The following is a 19,631-nucleotide window of genomic DNA, read 5'->3' as shown; positions in this document are numbered from 1 at the left end:
ATGGGAAAGAAAGGTGATTTAAGCAATTTTTGAGCGTGGCATGGTTGTTGGTGCCAGACGGGCCGGTCTGAGTATTTCACAATCTGCTCAGTTACTGGGATTTTCACGCACAACCATTTCTAGGGTTTACAAAGAATGGTGTGAAAAGGGAAAAACATCCAGTATGCGGCAGTCCTGTGGGCGAAAATGCCTTGTTGATGCTAGAGGTCAGAGGAGAATGGGCCGACTGATTCAAGCTGATAGAAGAGCAACTTTGACTGAAAAAAACACTCGTTACAACCGAGGTATGCAGCAAAGCATTTGTGAAGCCACAACACGCACAACCTTGAGGCGGATGGGCTACAACCACTCATCTCCACTACAAATAGGAAAAAGAGGCTACAATTTGCACGAAAAAATCGGACAGTTGAAGACTGGAAAATGTTGCCTGGTCTGATGAGTCTCGATTTCTGTTGAGACATTCCGATGGTAGAGTCAGTATTTGGCGTAAACAGAATGAGAACATGGATCCATCAGGCCTTGTTACCACTGTGCAGGCTGCTGGTGGTGGTGTAATGGTGTGGGGGATGTTTTCTTGGCACACTTTAGGCCCCTTAGTGCCAATTGGGCATAGTTTAAAATGCCACGGCCTACCTGAGCATTGTTTCTGACCATGTCCATCCCTTTATGACCACCATGTACCCATCCTCTGCATCATACCCATCCTCCAGCAGCATAATGCACCATGTCACAAAGCTTGATTCATTTCAAATTGGTTTCTTGAACATGACAGTGAGTTCACTGTACTAAAATGGCCCCCACTGTCACCAGATCTCAACCCAATAGAGCATCTTTGGGATGTGGTGGAACGGGAGCTTCGTGCCCTGGATATGCATCCCACAAATCTCCATCAACTGCAAGATGCGATCCTATCAATATGGGCCAGCATTTTGTAAAGAATGCTTTCAGCACCTTGTTGGATCAATGCCATGTAGAATTAAGGCAGTTCTGAAGGTGAAAGGGGGTCAAACACAGTTTTAGTATGGTGTTCCTAATAATCCTTTAGGTGAGTGTATATATATAGTGCTGTCAAACGATTGATTGCAATTAATCGCATCCAAAATAAAAGTTTTGTTTATATAGTATATGTGTGTGTGTACAGTGTACATTTATTATCTATATATACAGTGGGTACGGGAAGTATTCAGACCACCTTAAATTTTTCACTCTTTGTTATATTGAAGCCATTTGCTAAAATCATTTAAGTAAATTTTTTTCCTCATTAATGTACACACAGCACCCCATATTGACAGAAAAACACAGAATTGTTGACATTTTTGCACATTTATAAAAATTAAAATCATTAAAATCATTTTTATTAGGTTAAACAGTGATTGGATAACGTTTTTTATTTAACGTTCACAATTTGTCTGGCCCATCCAAACTGGAAACTGGAATGATGCGTCGTGCCATGCCTGGTTCGCGCTTAAGTTAAAAAAAAATTCCTGGCCAATCCAAGGCCGCCTGCACATGCGGGGCCCCTAGGCTGCAGCCTATGCAAGCCTGTGCATTAATCCACGCCAGCACATGATCCTAAGTATTCAGACACTTTGCTGTGACACGCATATATTTAACTCAGGTGCTGTTCATTTCTTCTGATCGTCCTTGAGATGATTCTACACCTTCATTTGAGTCCAGCTGTGTTTGATTATACTGATTGGACTTGATTAGGAAAGCGACACACCTGTCTATATAAGACCTTACAGCTCACAGTGCATGTCAGAGCAAATGAGAATCATGAGGTCAAAGGAACTGCCTGAAGAGTTCAGAGACAGAATTGTGGCAAGGCACAGATCTGGCCAAGGTTACAGAAAAAATTCTGCTACACTTAAGGTTCCTAAGAGCACAGTGGCCTCCATAATCCTAAAATGGAAGATGTTTGGGACGACCAGAACCCTTCCTAGAGCTGGCCATCTGGCCTAACTGAGCTATTGGAGAAGAGCCTTGGTGAGAGAAGTAAAGAAGAACCCAAAGATCACTGTGGCTGAGCTTCAGAGATGCAGTCGGGAGATGGGAGAAAGCTGTAGAAAGTCAACCATCACTGCAGGCCTCCACCAGTCGGGGCTTTATGGCAGAGTGGCCCGACGGAAGCCTCTCCTCAGTGCAAGACACATGGAAGCCCCCATGGAGTTTGCTAAAAAAACACCTGAAGGACTCTGGTCTGATGAGACCAAGATAGAACTTTTTGGCTTTAATTCGAAGCGGTATGTGTGGAGAAAACCAGGCACTGCTCATCACCTGTACAGTACAGTCCCAACAGTGAAGCATGGTGGTGGCAGCATCATGCTGTGGGGGTGTTTTTCAGCTGCAGGGACAGGACGACTGTTCACAACAACTCCGTGACTATTCTTGAATGGCCCAGTCAGAGCCCTGACCTAAACCCAATTGAGCATCTCTGGAGAGACCTGAAAATGGCTGTCCACCAACATTTACCATCAAACCTGACAGAACTGGAGAGGATCTGCAAGGAGGAATGGCAGAGGATCCCCAAATCCAGGTGTGAAAAACTTGTTGCATCATTCCCGAAAAGACTCATGGCTGTATTAGATCAAAAGGGTGCTTCTACTACATACTGAGCAACGGATCTGAATACTTAGGACCATGTGATATTTCAGTTTTTCTTTTTTAATAAATGTGCAAAAATGTAAACAATTCTGGGTGCTGTGTGTACATTAATGAGGAAAAAAATGAACTTAAATGATAACTTAAATATACACAGCACACACACATATATTATGTAAACAAAAACTTTTATTTTGGATGCAGTTAATTGTGATTTAATCGTTTGTAAAATATATATGTGCTATATATATATATATATATATATATATATATATATATATATATAATTTCCTAAAGCAGTTTTTTATGTAAAATAATAATTATTCTATGATGTTTTCCTTGTGCATTTATGAAAAACAGTATTTTTTCTGTACAATATTTATTATTATATTTTTTCCCAAACACAATATTTTTATTGTATAAAACAATATCTCTTTTACATGGGTAAGATGTCAGTCAATAATGTCTCCTGTCACTCATTTTGTGCGTTCATGTCTTTGGTGGCTGGGTTTTATAGAAATGTTGTGTTCGAAGTGATGGAGGCAGACAAATCACTTTGCCTCCTAAAGTGTGCTTATATAAAAGGTTACAGAAAAACGCCAACAGCCTTTTAAGCAAAAGGACAAACACACAAAATACAGCAGGATATGTACAGCAGAACATGTATGTAATCCTTGCTTTCTTTCTCTTCTCTTCTCTCCTTTCCTTCATTCTTTTCCTTCTCGTTGTTTTCTCACAGTGTCTTCTTTCTGAGATGTTTGTGCAGTTGGACAGAGTGCTGGTTTTATTCCAAACCGAAAAAGCTCTTGCTGTTGTTAAAAAAGGTTGGAAAAAACGGTCAGCTTGGTCCTGCTGCGTTTAGAGCCTGAATCACTCAAAAAGCACAAACGCTAACTAGTGCATGCAAACACACACACACACACACTATTTCCCTCCCTTCCTCAGGCTTTGAACACAAGTGTTTCCTGCAGGGTTGAGTTTCTCTCTTCCATCCCACAATCCCTCATATACACTAACGTCTGTTTGGTTGTTAACCAATGTGTCCTACTGGCTGTGTGTTGCACATTTTCTGTCTCCATGGGTCGCAGGTCAGTTGGAAGTGAAATGCTTCAGTTTAATAAGGAAAGAAAAACATGAGAAATCATAGTTCTGCTGTAAAAGTGCTCATATCAATCCTGCACCTTGTATGACTTTATTTCTAGTTGGTCTGCAGCCATCTTGCAGAAGTTGCTTATGAACACTTGAGAAAAACGTACTTTCAAAAAGAGTGCCTTTTACAGAAAAGCTCTCTGAATGTCTTTTTTTTCAGACACTTAAATGCATGTAATAGCAATTAAGTAAAAATGTATTTTATATTTAAATGAAATATAGTGCAATATAACTCATGAAATATAATGAGTTTTATTGTGCTTTCTTTGACTAAATTAAGCTGGACTCATTTTAAATACATGTAAATGGCCATTTTTGTATTAATGTTTTTACGTTGTATGTGCACATACAGATATACAGATACAGATTAATAATATACTTTGAAGTTTCAAGTACATTAAAGGCTTATTATTGTTCACTAAAAAATAAAGCTAAAACCATACAAAACATTTATGTTGCTTAAAATGAGAGAAATATGGACTAAAATAATTATACATACATATATATATATATATACAACCCGAATTCCGGAAAAGTTGGGACGTTTTTTAAATTTTAATAAAATGAAAACTAAAGGAATTTCAAATCACATGAGCCAATATTTTATTCACAATAGAACATAGATAACGTAGCAAATGTTTAAACTGAGAAATTTTACACTTTTATCCACTTAATTAGCTCATTTAAAATTTAATGCCTGCTACAGGTCTCAAAAAAGTTGGCACGGGGGCAACAAATGGCTAAAAAAGCAAGCAGTTTTGAAAAGATTCAGCTGGGAGAACATCTAGTGATTAATTAAGTTAATTGATATCAGGTCTGTAACATGATTAGCTATAAAAGCTTTGTCTTAGAGAAGCAGAGTCTCTCAGAAGTAAAGATGGGCAGAGGCTCTCCAATCTGTGAAAGACTGCATAAAAAAATTGTGTAAAACTTTAAAAACAATGTTCCTCAACATCAAATTGCAAAGGCTTTGCAAATCTCATCATCTACAGTGCATAACATCATCAAAAGATTCAGAGAAACTGGAGAAATCTCTGTGCGTAAGGGACAAGGCCGGAGACCTTTATTGGATGCCCGTGGTCTTCGGGCTCTCAGACGACACTGCATCACTCATCGGCATGATTGTGTCAATGACATTACTAAATGGGCCCAGGAATACTTTCAGAAACCACTGTCGGTAAACACAATCCGCCGTGCCATCAGCAGATGCCAACTAAAGCTCTATCATGCAAAAAGGAAGCCATATGTGAACATGGTCCAGAAGCGCCGTCGTGTCCTGTGGGCCAAGGCTCATTTAAAATGGACTATTTCAAAGTGGAAAAGTGTTTTATGGTCAGACAAGTCCAAATTTGACATTCTTGTTGGAAATCACGGACGCCGTGTCCTCCGGGCTAAAGAGGAGGGAGACCTTCCAGCATGTTATCAGCGTTCAGTTCAAAAGCCAGCATCTCTGATGGTATGGGGGTGCATAAGTGCATACGGTATGGGCAGCTTGCATGTTTTGGAAGGCTCTGTGAATGCTGAAAGGTATATAAAGGTTTTAGAGCAACATATGCTTCCCTCCAAACAACGTCTATTTCAGGGAAGGCCTTGTTTATTTCAGCAGGACAATGCAAAACCACATACTGCAGCTATAACAACAGCATGGCTTCGTCGTAGAAGAGTCCGGGTGCTAACCTGGCCTGCCTGCAGTCCAGATCTTTCACCTATAGAGAACATTTGGCGCATCATTAAACGAAAAATATGTCAAAGTCGACCACGAACTCTTCAGCAGCTGGAAATCTATATAAGGCAAGAATGGGACCAAATTCCAACAGCAAAACTCCAGCAACTCATAGCCTCAATGCCCAGACGTCTTCAAACTGTTTTGAAAAGAAAAGGAGATGCTACACCATGGTAAACATGCCCCGTCCCAACTATTTTGAGACCTGTAGCAGAAATCAAAATTGAAATGAGCTCATTTTGTGCATAAAATTGTAAACTTTCTCAGTTTAAACATTTGCTATGTTATCTATGTTCTATTGTGAATAAAATATTGGCTCATGTGATTTGAAAGTCTTTTAGTTTTCATTTTATTAAAATTTAAAAAACGTCCCAACTTTTCCGGAATTCGGGTTGTATATATGTGTGTGTTTGTGTGTGTGTGTGTATGTATGTATGTGTGTATATATATATATATATATATATATATATATATATATATATATATATATATATATATATATATATATATATATAGTTGTCAAACTTTTAGTTTGTTTCTATTTTAGTAAAAAAGTGCAACAAAATTAACAAACTTAAACTAAAAATTAAAAACATAAAAATAAAATACATTTAAAATATAAAAAATAGTAAGATAATAATAATAATAATAATAATAATAGATAATAGTATGATACTAAAGTTGCATATTTAATACAATTAAGTGCACTTCTAATTCAAAGGGCCATAAACATATTTATAGTTTAGACACATTAAACTAAATAAATTGCTTTAAAAGGGGTATTAAGGTGAAAGGTGACCTACAGCGTTTCATCAGCATTGTTCTTTGGTCACACTGACGTCCTTTCTTCTCTCCTCAGGACTCTGGGTCTTCGATACTTCACATACGGGATACTGTTCGGCTGCGGATCCTCGTTTGCATTCCAGCCATCGCTGGTGATCCTGGGGCATTATTTCCGACAAAGACTGGGTTTGGCCAACGGCGTGGTGACGGCAGGCAGCAGCCTCTTTTCTATGGGGCTCCCCGTGCTGCTCAAGAAAGTGGTGGGACCGCTGGGCCTCTCCAGAACCTTCCAGATCCTCAGCATCTTCATGCTGGTCCAGTCACTGCTGGCCCTCACCTTCAAACCACTCATGCCCAGTGGGATGTGCCCGATGCCAGGCATGGGACTGGACGGAGGCCCCCCGTCTGGCCTGGAGTCGGCGAGCAGGTGGCAGAAGGGCCTGGCCAAAATCAGGAAGTACTTTAACGTGCGAGTGTTTGGTGTGCTGACCTATCGGGTTTGGGCTTTCGGTGTCGCCACAGCAGTGCTGGGATACTTTGTTCCCTATGTGCATCTGGTGAGTAATGGTTTGAGACCATGTAGTGTGTTATTTTAATATTATTTATGTATTGCAATACTATTTGATAATAACATGAATTATGTTTTTTTATGATTTTGTTATTTTCTAGTACATCTTTTTTATTTAGCTTTCATTTGTTAGTTTTACATTTTTATTTTAGCATTTATTTAGTACTAAAAGGTATTTATTTTATGTTATTTTAGTACTTCAGTTTTAGTACTTCAACTTATTTCTTTTAGTTTTGTGCCAAGGAAAGTTTATATTTAAAAGAGTTTTTTATTTACTATATTTAATTTAATTTAGTCTAGTTTAAATTTATTTAGTATATTTAAGGCTGTAAGTCCGTAAATTTTTCCTCTTTGTCGCCATCTCTGTTAGCGTATAGATTTCAATTTCTGTACAGTCTAATCTCTAATTGTAATACCATTCAAATTTCATATTAAGAAAGTATTTTAACCCAAAAAGCAAACTATGCTCCCTTCGAACTGGTGTAATCCCAGGCTATCTGTAATCTGAAGCACATTTAAAACCGGAATATAATTTATTTAATTCACATGTGTTTCATAAACACATAATCTTTTCTGGATTACAATCTGCCAATTATAAGATTACTGCTGTGAATCAGGCTAAAGTAAGGTGACAGTTTTGAACACTGGCTGGTTATGCACTTGCTCATGATTTTTGGATCATTTTTACCAAATAAAAATTACGGACTTCAGCTTAAATAATTGAATAGTTTAATAGTTTTAGTTGTAGTTAGAGGGGACATCAGATGACCATTTTCCAAAAGCTGGTGACTAAATGAAAAGTCTATAACATACTTTGGTTAAAATTTCTCAACAGTAGATGTCGGGAGTAAATGGATACTGCTATATATATATATATATATATGTCACCTTTATTTATATAGCGCTTTAAACAAAATACATTGCGTCAAAGCAACTGAACAACATTCATTAGGAAAACAGTGTCAATAATGCAAAAATGATAGTTAAAGGCAGTTCATCATTGGATTCAGTTTTGTCATCTCTGTTCAGTTAAATAGTGTCTGTGCATTTATTTGCAATCAAGTCAACGATATCGCTGTAGATGAAGTGTCCCCAACTAAGCAAGCCAGAGGCGACAGTGGCAACGAACCGAAACTCCATCGGTGACAGAATGGAGAAAAAAACCTTGGGAGAAACCAGGCTCAGTTGGGGGGCCAGTTCTCCTCTGACCAGACGAAACCAGTAGTTCAATTCCAGGCTGCAGCAAAGTCAGATTGTGCAGAAGAATCATCTGTTTCCTGTGGTCTTGTCCTGGTGCTCCTCTGAGACAAGGTCTTTACAGGGGATCTGTATCTGGGGCTCTAGTTGTCCTGGTCTCCGCTGTCTTTCAGGGATGTAGAGGTCCTTTCTAGGTGCTGATCCACCATCTGGTCTGGATACGTACTGGATCCGGGTGACTGCAGTGACCCTCTGATCTGGATACAGACTGGATCTGGTGGCTACGGTGACCTCGGAATGAGAGAGAAACAGACAAATATTAGCGTAGATGCCATTCTTCTAATGATGTAGCAAGTACATAGGTTGTTATGGGAAGTGTTTCCGGTTCCGGTTCACCTAATTAATGCAGCCTAAAAATCCTTTAACGGATTTGGATAATAAAAGCATATTAGTATGTTATGTGTATGCCAGGTTAAAGAGATGGGTCTTTAATCTAGATTTAAACTGCAAGAGTGTGTCTGCCTCCCGAACAATGTTAGGTAGGTTATTCCAGAGTTTGGGCGCCAAATAGGAAAACGATCTGCCGCCTGCAGTTGATTTTGATATTCTAGGTATTATCAAATTGCCTGAGTTTTGAGAACGTAGCGGACGTAGAGGATTATAATGTAAAAGGAGCTCATTCAAATACTGAGGTGCTAAACCATTCAGGGCTTTATAAGTAATAAGCAATATTTTAAAATCTATGCGATGCTTGATAGGGAGCCAGTGCAGTGTTGACAGGACCGGGCTAATATGGTCATACTTCCTGGTTCTAGTAAGAACTCTTGCTGCTGCATTTTGGACTAGCTGTAGTTTGTTTACTAAGCATGCAGAACAACCACCCAATAAAGCATTACAATAATCTAACCTTGAGGTCATAACGTTTTTAACTTCAAACTGTCACTTGCTGAATCAAGAGAGAAATATGAATAGATCAAGCACAATCAGAAAAAGTCTCAAACAAATATGTGGATGCATTTTGATGTTAGAGACAACAGGAGATGGATTGTTTCACTGGAGGAAATGTTTTATGGATTTGAATTTTGGCTGGAAGCAACAGTTTAATATAAAAAATACCTTACAAAGATTTTTGCTTTACAAGACATGCTACATTTCTTCAATTTTCCCATGAAGAAGCCCAAAAATGTAACATTATCCCCATCCCAAAGAAACTCAAGATAACAGGACTACAGACCTGTTGCTCTAATGCCTGTGGTCGTAAAGTCATTTGAAAATCTGGTTCTGGCTTATCTGAAGTACATCACTGGACCCTTACTGGACCCCCTGCAGTTTGCCTACCAAGCAAACAGGTCTGTAGATGATGCAGTCAACATGGGACTGCACTTCATCCTGGAGCATCTGGAAAAAACAGGTACTTATGTGAGGATCCTGTTTGTGGACTTCCGTTCGGCCTTCAACACCATCATCCCAACACTCTTCCAGATCAAACTGACCCAGCTATCGGTCCCAAGCTCTATCTGTCAGTGGATCACCAGCTTTCTGACAGATAGGCAGCAGCTAGTGAGACTGGGGAAATTAGATGTTGTTAGATTGCCATTAGACACGTGTTAGATTGCCGCCGGCTGTAGTCTGTCTGGTGTGTTCCAGCGCAGCTTTTTGGTCCGACCCTGCCGACGCGAGTTGACAACACCGTCGGCTTTCGTTGCCGCTAGTTCTTTGAAGTTGGCTTTGTGTGTCCCGGCCTTAAAACACTGGAGATGATCATGGACTTCAGGAGAAACACCTCTGCACTTCCCCCACTCACCGTCATGGACAGCACTGTAAAACCAGTGGGAGTCATTTAGATTCCTGCAAACCACCATCTCTCAGGACCTAAAGTGAGACACTCACATTGACACCATTGTTAAAAAGGCCCAACAAAGGTTGTACTTCCTTCGACAGCTGAGGAAACTCAACCTGCCACAGGAGCTGCTGAAACAGTTCTACTCAGCCATCATTGAGTCTGTCCTGTACTTCAATAACTATCTGGTTTGGTTCAGCTACAAAATCAGATACCAGAAGACTACAGAGAACTGTTCGGACTGCCAAGAGGATTATTACTCCCCTGTCCACCCGCAAAGAACTGTGTAAATCCAGAGTGAGGAAAAGGGCTCAGGCTATGGATCTCTCACATCCAAGCCATCCCTTTTTTGAACTTTTGACATTTGGCCGGCCCTTCAGAGCTTAAAATACCAGGACAGCCAGACACAAGGCAGTTTCTTCCCCCAGACAATCTACCTCATGAACAGTTAAATGTTCCCCACATTGTGCAATAAAAATATGTGCAATAACCTTATATTTATTTGTTACCACCTACATCCTAGTACATCCCTGCATCTCACTTTATTCTATTCTTATTCTATCATCTATAGCACAACTGTACATACAATTTATTTTATTTTATTTTATATTTGTGTCTATTTATATTTACATATGTGTGTATTTTTATTCTCATCTTATTTGTATTGTCTCTGTGTTTTTGTTGTCTCTGCACTGGAAGCTTTTGACACTAAAACAAAATCCTTGTATGCACAGGCATACTTGGCAATAAAGCTCTTTCTGATTCTGATTCTCTTCTGAGAACACCATGTACGTAAATTACTAAAACTGAAATAAAAAATAAATTGAAGCTAAATAAAAGTATTAAAAATGACAAGCGCACATAACAAGATAACTAAACCTTAAACTAAAATGAAAGCTGAAAATATATACAAATATAAAAGTATAATTTGAAATATTAATAGATACTATCGTAGTATATAAATAATACCTGAGTAACCCTGTTGTTTAGTTAAAACATTTTACCTCACATCTTATTTTGTGTTTGTGCCATATTTGTTTATACAATGACTAACCAATGTCAGTTTTTATTTTTGTGTCAGCTAAGTCTTCAGTTTTAGCACATAATTTATGAAACATGAAACTTGCAGTAGCTCTGTTTCTTCTTGGAAGCAATTTGCTATTCTAGTTATTTTTTTTTTAAATACCAAATCCTTTTCAGTGCAGTCAATAAATAATAAAAAGTGTTTTCAGCACGCTAATGTTTTCAGCACAATAATGCAAAAAAAAAAAATCCATTGTAATTTCTGAACTGAATGTTAAACAGGGTTTTGACATTTGCTGTTTCACGGAGGCTGTTGTTAACAAGCCAACAACCATTTTATGAAGACAAAGTGAACAAAACGCCTCCGATTTACAGTCAGTCAAATCGTATGCATTCAACATTAAGAAAACAGAGGAGGCTATAGGAGCGATGCACCCGTCCAAATCATCAATGTTTTAGGGTTCGGGAAAACTGAAATATTTACGGGACTCTGCATGACAGATAGCCTATGTGATGAGTCCACACATGTTGATGATGAATTATTAACTCTGCGTGTGTCATTTCAGGTCAGACTCTTGGGATTTCTGTCCTTTTTTCACCTTTCCTTCTCTCTCATTCTCAGTTGTCATAGAGATGGACATACTTTTACTTGGATACCTGAATTACTCAGCTGTAATGGTGCTTCTCTCTTGTTCTCAGAGAGAAATGAATTAAGCTGAGTATTAGTTTCTAACCACTGAACTGCATAAATGGAGTTTCGGTCACAATGATAAACAGGCCATAAAATGTGATGATATAAGAGGATGCACTGTTTGCTGAAAGGAAAGCTTGACGCACATGGTTCCATCATGTGTACTTTCCTTTCCCTGTAAAACACAGTTATTCAAAACCTTTAATTGTTCAGCGCGTGTATAATTGCTTAAGTGCGGTTAATGGAGATGTGCTCAAATTAGCAGCGTTCGAAAGTTAGGAGTCCGTTTTTTTTACTCTTTTTCATCAAGGATGCATTTAATTGATCAAAACAGTAACATTACAAAAGTTTTCTATTTCAAATTAATTCTGTTCTTTTTTCTATTCATTTTCTATTCAATTTGCTACTCATCAAATAATCCTGAGAAAATATATACATAAATATGAAGCAGCAAAAACATTGATAATGAACAGAAATGTTTCTCGAGCAGCAAATCAGGATATTAGAATGATTTCTGAAGGATAATGTGACACTGAATAATGGAGTAATGATGCATCACAGGGATCAATTGTATTTTTTAGAATTAAAATAGAAAACAGTTATTATAAATTATATTAATATTTCACAATATTACTATTTTTTACTGTATTTTCATTAAATAAATGCATCCTTGGTGAGCATAAGAGACTTTAATAAAGTAAACATTCTATCCAATCCCTTTTAAACAATATAAATGTCTTTTATCTAATTTCTAAACAACTAAATGTGTCTTTGCTGAAGAAAAGTATTAATTTCTCATAAAAATAAATAAATGAATAAAAAACATACTGACCCCAAAATATTGAATGGTTTTATATTTTTGAAAATGATTTTTCATAAGTTATAAGGAATATTAGAGTAATATTTTGTTTTTGCAAAAATACTATTACAGTCTTAAAAATGTCACATTTAATTCAATGTGTTCTATGCCATTTCTTTGTATTAATTTGTAAAATTTTAAAGCGATTTCAGAGTATACTTTATGTGTGTGTTTAGGAAAAGTGTGTTTTTGTGCTCATTTGTTATAATTGTGTTTTGTTCATATATGTCAAATCATTGGTATGTGTTTGAAGTAAGTGTTTATTTGGTTAGGTGTGAGTTAGGCCACGTGTGTGTGTGTGTGTGTGTGTGTGTGTGTGTGTGTACTTCGTGGGCGGTGGTATAAAGTTGATGAGAGAGACCTTTCCCCCCTCGCCTCAGTCTCACTCTTCCACCTTCAGTTGTGTTTTTTCAGGCTTCGCACCAGAAGTAAACACTTAGTCCCGGCTTTTGTTGTGGATATGTATGTGTTTGGCCCTCATTTCTCGTGGTGAAATAGGAAAGCCCTTCCTTCACATTAAACCTAAATGTGAAATCTCAAGGCTTTTGATGTGCCCCTAAGGTTTTCTCATTCAAGCGGTTTTCAAAAGACAGCCAGTCCACAGGCCTGTGAATTCTATAGTACGGAAATGCTTCTAAAGGATTTTATTTTTATTTTTATTTTTAACCCCGTGTCTCCCTCTTCCCTTGTTAGAAACAAGGGCGTCTATGAGCGGAAATATTCAACTTATAGCTGCTTTTCCTCTGTTGCCACCACAAAGCGCCATTAATGCTTTCATTGATAAGGCTGAAGAAAAAGGTCTTTGACGAAGACCAGAGGCTGACTATGGCCTAACAAAGCCAACCGTTTAGTCCAGTGATGAATTTAGCCACAGGAATCACACTTAACTAGCACCTCAATGTCAACGAGGCATTTTTTTTGTATTTATACAAGGGAATACTGAGTACAGCTAGATAAGGACAATTTGTCAAGATTAATTTTGATATATATAAACTGCAAGGCTGCAGTTATTTGATCACAAATACAGTAAAAACAGTAATATTGTGAAATATAATTTCAATTTAAAATAGGTGTTAACCTAGCAGGCAGACAATGTCATAAGACGTTGATATTTGATGTAATTTCAGTTGCGGCGTCATTGGGTAACCAAAATTCAGTCAGTTCAACGTCTTAATGTTAATTTGATGTCCAATACTGACATCCGCTGACATTGACATTTGTTGTTTTTAAGTTGTGTAACCAAAATCCAACAATAAGTTAAAGCAAAATTGGCGTCAAATACTGATGTCAACCCGATTTTCATTATCATTATCAATCATTATTCATTATCAACCAAAATGCAATGTCTGTCCTGTGTCATGACAACCTGACATTATACTGACTTCCTGTGCCTGCTGGGAAATCTATTTGAATATATTTTAAAAAGTAAATTATTCCTGTGATAGTAAATGTGAATTTTCAATAGTCATTACCTCATAAACTTCTTTGTTACATCAACAAGTTTTATAGTGTTCTTTTTAATCCATATTAAATCTACTCTAATCCTTTTTTTTTGTCAAATATCTCAATATAATCAATTTATTAACAAACCTCTTGCCGGTAATATTTAATTAAAAACAGAATTAAACATATCAAAATATTTAATTAAAAACAGAAATTCATGTATTTATAATTTTGGGGTATTTTTATCATGCTGACCCCAAACCTTTGTTGTGGATGGATGGATGGATGGATGGTTGGGGCTGGATGGATTAATCAATAATTGAATGGCTGGATGAAAGGATGGGTGGATGGATGAATAAATGAATGAAGGGATGGGTGGGTGGGTTTTTGGATGGATGGATAAATGAATGGATGGCTGGATGAATGGAAGGGTGGATGGATGAATACATGAATGAATGAATGGATGGATGGATGGATGGATGGATGGATGGATGGATGGATGGATGGATGGATGGATGAATGTGCGGGTGGATGGGTGGTTGAGTTGGTATATGAATGAATGGATGGATGGATGAACAAATGGATGGACTGATGGATAAATCCTGGGACATTTTAATCATACTGACCCCAAACCTGAACAGTATTGTGGATGGCTGGATGAATGGATGGATTGATAGATTGATGGATAATTTCTGGGGTATTTTTGTCATAGTGATCCCAAAACTTTGATCAGTATTGTGGATGGATGGGTGGGTGAATTGACTGATAGATAGTTTTGAATGTGTGTGTTAATCATCTGATGGTTTTCCTGTTTCTATGGCAGATGAACTTTGTGAAGGAGCAGTTTGGAGACACTCAGAGGGAATGGGTGCTGCTCGTGTGTATCGGAGCGTCGTCTGGAGTCGGTCGACTGCTGTTTGGGAAGATCGGAGATCTCATACCTGGGGTAAAGAAAATCTACATGCAGGTATGGATACCCAACATGAGCAACTTACTGTATGTCACTGAATCATAAATCCATAGCTAGAGAAGTTTCATGCTGTGTCACCATAAACTGGCATGAAAAAATGACAGGACACTCCTGCTGTGGTGAGGGTCACTACGATGTTACATAACAGTAGCCCAATCAATGGCTTCAGTGTTTCTGAAGTTCTCTATGTTCTAAAAGTGGATCAAACTTTGAATTAGATTTTTCTTATGTTCTAGATTGATGTAAAAAAAAAATTTTTTAATTGATGTCAATATATAATAACTGTTTTCTGAAAGAGTGCATGCTGTTCCATTTATTACAATGCTGTTTCATTATCCTTTGCAATTTGGTTGCCAGGAAACTTCAGCTGAACATCTGCATAATACCTTTTCTATTAAAGACAATATTTGCTTCTAGCAATTGATTTTCATTGGCATTTTAATGTTTCGTGAGAGTGAGTCTTTTTATTAAAAAAATAACTTCCACAACATCCAATGTTAACAATATATATTTATTTTTTGCCTGACATGTTTAAAATATGACATAAATATCAACTTTGCAGTTGTGCTTTCAAGAGCTTGTTCAACATAGTTAAATTTTCCTATGCGAACTGCATATTTCACAATCTATCAAAAAAAATAAAAAATTCATTTTCTGTGGTATTTTTATGTGGTCCCCCCTTAAAATTCAGATTCTGTTACCAATACCATTCTGTTTTTTAATCTCCGAGCATCAGGAAATGGATTGCCGTCATGGTTTTAAGTCTTAAATGTCAATCTTTGGATGTAGCTAGCATTAGTCCATGTGCTTAGACAATCTCTGTGTGTCTGTATGTGTAGGTGGCATCGTTCATATTACTGGGTCTGATGTCAATGATGATACCTAACTGCGCCAAGTTCGAAGGTCTGGTGGTGGTTTTCATATTGATGGGTCTTTGTGATGGCTGTTTCATCACTATCATGGCCCCCATCGCCTTCGATTTAGTAGGGCCCATGCAGGCGTCTCAAGCTATCGGCTACCTCCTCGGCCTCATGGCTATACCAATGACAGCGGGACCCCCGATCGCAGGTGAGAAGCTTCATCTTTGCAATAAAACAGTTAACATTTGCTTGCTTGGAATGACTAATTTTTTGTTTTGGAACTTTGAACTTTTCCTTTAAATGCAATTTTAAAAATATATTTTATTAAAAAAACAAAGTATATAAAATTCATTTTATATGTATCTTATGTAAAAATGTATTTATATATATATATATATATATATATATATATATATATATATATATATATATATATACATACAGTGGCATGCGGAAGTTTAGGAACCCCTTGCAGAATCTGTGAAAATGTTAATTATTTTGAAAACATAAGAGAGATCATACTAAATGCATGTTATTTTTTTATTTAGTACTGTCCTGAGTAAGATATTGTACATAAAATATGTTTGCATATAGTCCAAAAGACAAAAAAATATTTTGTGCTGTGTACTAAATGTAAACATCTTTTATGTACAATATCTTACTCAGGACAGTACTAAATAAAAAATAACATGCATTTAGTATGATCTCTCTTATTTTGTTAAAATTATTCACATTTTCACAGATTCTGCAAAGCTTTTCCCAAACTTTCGCATGCCACTGTATATATTTTGATTTAAAAATAAAAAAAAAACTAAACAAAAATGCACACACACAACACAACAAAAGTGAAAAACTTGGAAAGCAATGTATTTAAAAACATTTTCTTTTAATAATTTTTTTTGTTTTTACTGAAAAATGTGCACACACATACACATACCTTGCAGATAAATCTGTTGAAAACATGATTTAATCAGCCAGCGTGCTGATTTTGGCCGCGTTCCCCAGATAAGACTCACACACATACAGTACAACAGACTAAAAGTGCTTTTCCAGTTTCTGGTACAGTGGACAGGAATGAGATTTATTTCGGAGGGTAAATTCCAAGGTCTCCCTGTGAGCACATTTAGTTTGGACTGTTGACTTAAATGTTCTTGTTCAGTGAGGGTCTCCATATGTTTCCAGCTCTGCAGACTCGTTTTGAAGAATTAGACCCACCTGAACATCTGCTCCATTTGTAGTCGAATAAATGAACCTTGTACTTTCAGGTCTCGAGGTTCATTTACAGAATACATTACCTGTCTGAACTCTGGATCGGTTTCATGAACACAGAGTCTTCATTCGAGAACGTGATGCATCATTTCAAAGCATTGCCTTCACAGCACGGGCATTACAACTAGGTTTAGATTGGCTGTCACATACTGTTATTTCACAAACTTGGCTCCGCGACCTGACTTCTAAATGTTTATTTAAGTTTCAAGTGATCTTATATCTTCTGTATAGGAGGCTGGGGAGCATCTCGCCAAAGTCTTCAAAGTCTAAATAGCTCATAGTTGTTTTGCTTCAGATGTGTTCCAGACTGCAAGCCTCACTGAGATTCCTAGAGAAGGATTTTGAAATCGAGAGCATTTGAAGATGATTGTGGCCATCCAAGTGGGGAGTCTCCATTGAATTGGATCAGTTCCATTCTTAAGTCTTTTTATTTAAAGTCAACATGAAATCAAAAGACTCCATTTACTTTCATCCAGCTCTTATTGTGAACAATGAGTGTATGTTATTCAATAGTAAATCTTTTTTTTTCTGACTCTGATGTGCAAGAGATACATGGAATAAATTACGTAACAAGATCAATGCACATGATGCAATTTGTGTGTGTGTGTGTGTGTGTGTATATATATATATCCCTCTTTGGGCTGAACTTCATTGCCTGCACTTTTTCCTCATTTAATATATTTTTTTTCACTTGGAAATACATCATGCTACAGAAATGAACTGCATTGTTAATGCTGTCTCATCTCTCAAATGTTCTTTCTCTATGTCTTGTCTTCTTTCTCAGGACTTCTTCATGACTATTTTGGAAACTATCATGTGGCGTTTTATCTGGCTGGTGTTCCTCCAATAGTGGGGGGTATTGTGATGTTTTTTGTACCTCTGGTGCACCAGCGCATGCAGCGACGACTAAAGGAGGCCAAAGATCCCAGCATGGACAAGATGTTGAAGAACTGCTCTAATGGAGACATGCTGCCCGGATACACAGACATGGAGACACACATATGAAGCCCACAGCCTCACAAAGGTAGTTTATGTTGCATTTTTATAGTATTTTTGGTTTGTTTGTTTTACATTTATTTAAGTTTAATTTTTTAACTTATTTCTGGGTTTTGAATCCCATATTTTTAATGCAGTCTCAAACTTTTGAGCTCCAGTGTATAGAAGAAAAAAAAATCATGCTTAGAAATTGTTATGGTTTGCGATTTTTGCTTTTCGACAAATATAGTTTTTATATTCTTAAACCTAAGTATAAATATATAGCTTAGTGTTTTTAAGAATTTTACATTCATCATTGTAAACAATAGATTTTATTTGTGAGCTCGTGTTCAGCTACTCTTTTTAATAGTGAACTTTTAACTCTTTTTTTAATTGTTGGAATCATCAGTCATCAAAGTTCAGTAAATATTGGTCACAGACAGAGATTTACTTAAAATTTCACCGAGCTGACAAAAATGGCAAAAAACAGTTTCATGCATGCTTTGAAATTTTTGTGGCTTGAGATTTTCTATTTTCTCTCGCAAAAACAGTTAATTTTGGACCCTGACTGTGGTCATCTACTGTAGGATTACGTTTCTGTCATCTAGTATAGATGAAGGGTTACTCAAGCTTAATATTTGATGTGCTACATGAAAAACAGGCAAAGTACGTGACGTCTGTTGTTCCTCTGTCTTTCTGCAGGGATTTATCTCACCAGCACTGCTTGTGAGTGTGTGTCAGGATGGTGTGTGATGTATTTCCTCTTTGCTTGGCTCTAATCAAACTCGAGGTCTCAAGGGTTTCCCCCCTGCTCGTTTGCTGTTCTGGAGAGGAGACATGATCATCCATCAAGAGCCCAAACCCTCCTCCAGTGGCCCGCGCTGCCATTCCATCGGCTCAGGAGTGATTGAACAACTTCTGCATGCGGATTTAGGATATTTCCAGTTTCTCACAAGAATCTGATCGGACGGCTCAGGTAGCGCAGGAGCCGTCAGTTAAATTAGGACAGCGAACGTTTTAGCACCTTTATAAAGGAAACATTAATTTAATGTGAGAGAGTAGCATTTCCAGCACAGAGAAAAGTGCTGTTTTCATTGAGCTTAATAGTTTATTGTCTAGATTATGCAAATCAGATCTGTAAGATAAGGTGTTTTAATAATAAGATTTAAATCCTCCATAGACTTGCTTGGAATTGATTTCGGAAACTTTTATGAGACAAATCCTTCTTTTTTCTTGCACTTTCTGCTGCTGACTTTGATAACCTCAGCCATGATTTTCTTATCATAACGTACCGCAGCCGTGCATCGCTTATGAATTATGTAGAAATGAAAACTAAACGAGGAATCATTTTTATGAATTTTTTAAAAAAGCTAATCCTTTGTCCTTAATAAGATCCACTAAATTTAGTTCAGTAATCTTCAGCTATGCATTAAGGAGTTCACAAACTGTGCCATGACCATTGAGACAGATGAAAACAAAGGATCAATATTCATAAAGGGGCTGAATCTCGTGAAAAATGCCAAAGGAAAATAAAATAGAAATTATATTTTGCATGAATATATATATATATATATATATATATATATATATATATATATATTAGTGCTGTCAATCGATTAAAAACTTTAACTAGATTAATCACACATTTTTTCTGTGATTAATCGCAATTAATCGCAATAA

The 19,631-nt window shown here is 37.1% G+C and overlaps 1 protein-coding gene across 1 annotated transcript in view; it reads left to right on the top strand.

Annotated features, from left to right (window-relative positions):
- The window catches only part of slc16a2 (solute carrier family 16 member 2), a 47,946-nt gene extending 28,825 nt beyond the window's left edge, over positions 1–19,121 (top strand). The window contains exons 3-7 of the mRNA XM_059516256.1: positions 6,333–6,813; positions 14,701–14,844; positions 15,687–15,915; positions 17,761–18,000; positions 18,654–19,121. Of these exons, the coding sequence (XP_059372239.1) occupies positions 6,333–6,813; positions 14,701–14,844; positions 15,687–15,915; positions 17,761–17,981 (1,075 nt within the window). The 3' untranslated portion in view covers positions 17,982–18,000; positions 18,654–19,121. The remainder of the gene's footprint in view (positions 1–6,332; positions 6,814–14,700; positions 14,845–15,686; positions 15,916–17,760; positions 18,001–18,653) is intronic.
- The last annotated feature ends 510 nt before the right edge of the window (positions 19,122–19,631 follow it).

The sequence above is a fragment of the Carassius carassius genome, chromosome 29, assembly GCF_963082965.1.
Source record: "Carassius carassius chromosome 29, fCarCar2.1, whole genome shotgun sequence".
In the NCBI taxonomy this organism is placed as follows: domain Eukaryota; kingdom Metazoa; phylum Chordata; class Actinopteri; order Cypriniformes; family Cyprinidae; genus Carassius; species Carassius carassius.
Note: the sequence above shows the minus strand (reverse complement) of the source record. Positions and strands in the feature narration are given on the sequence as shown.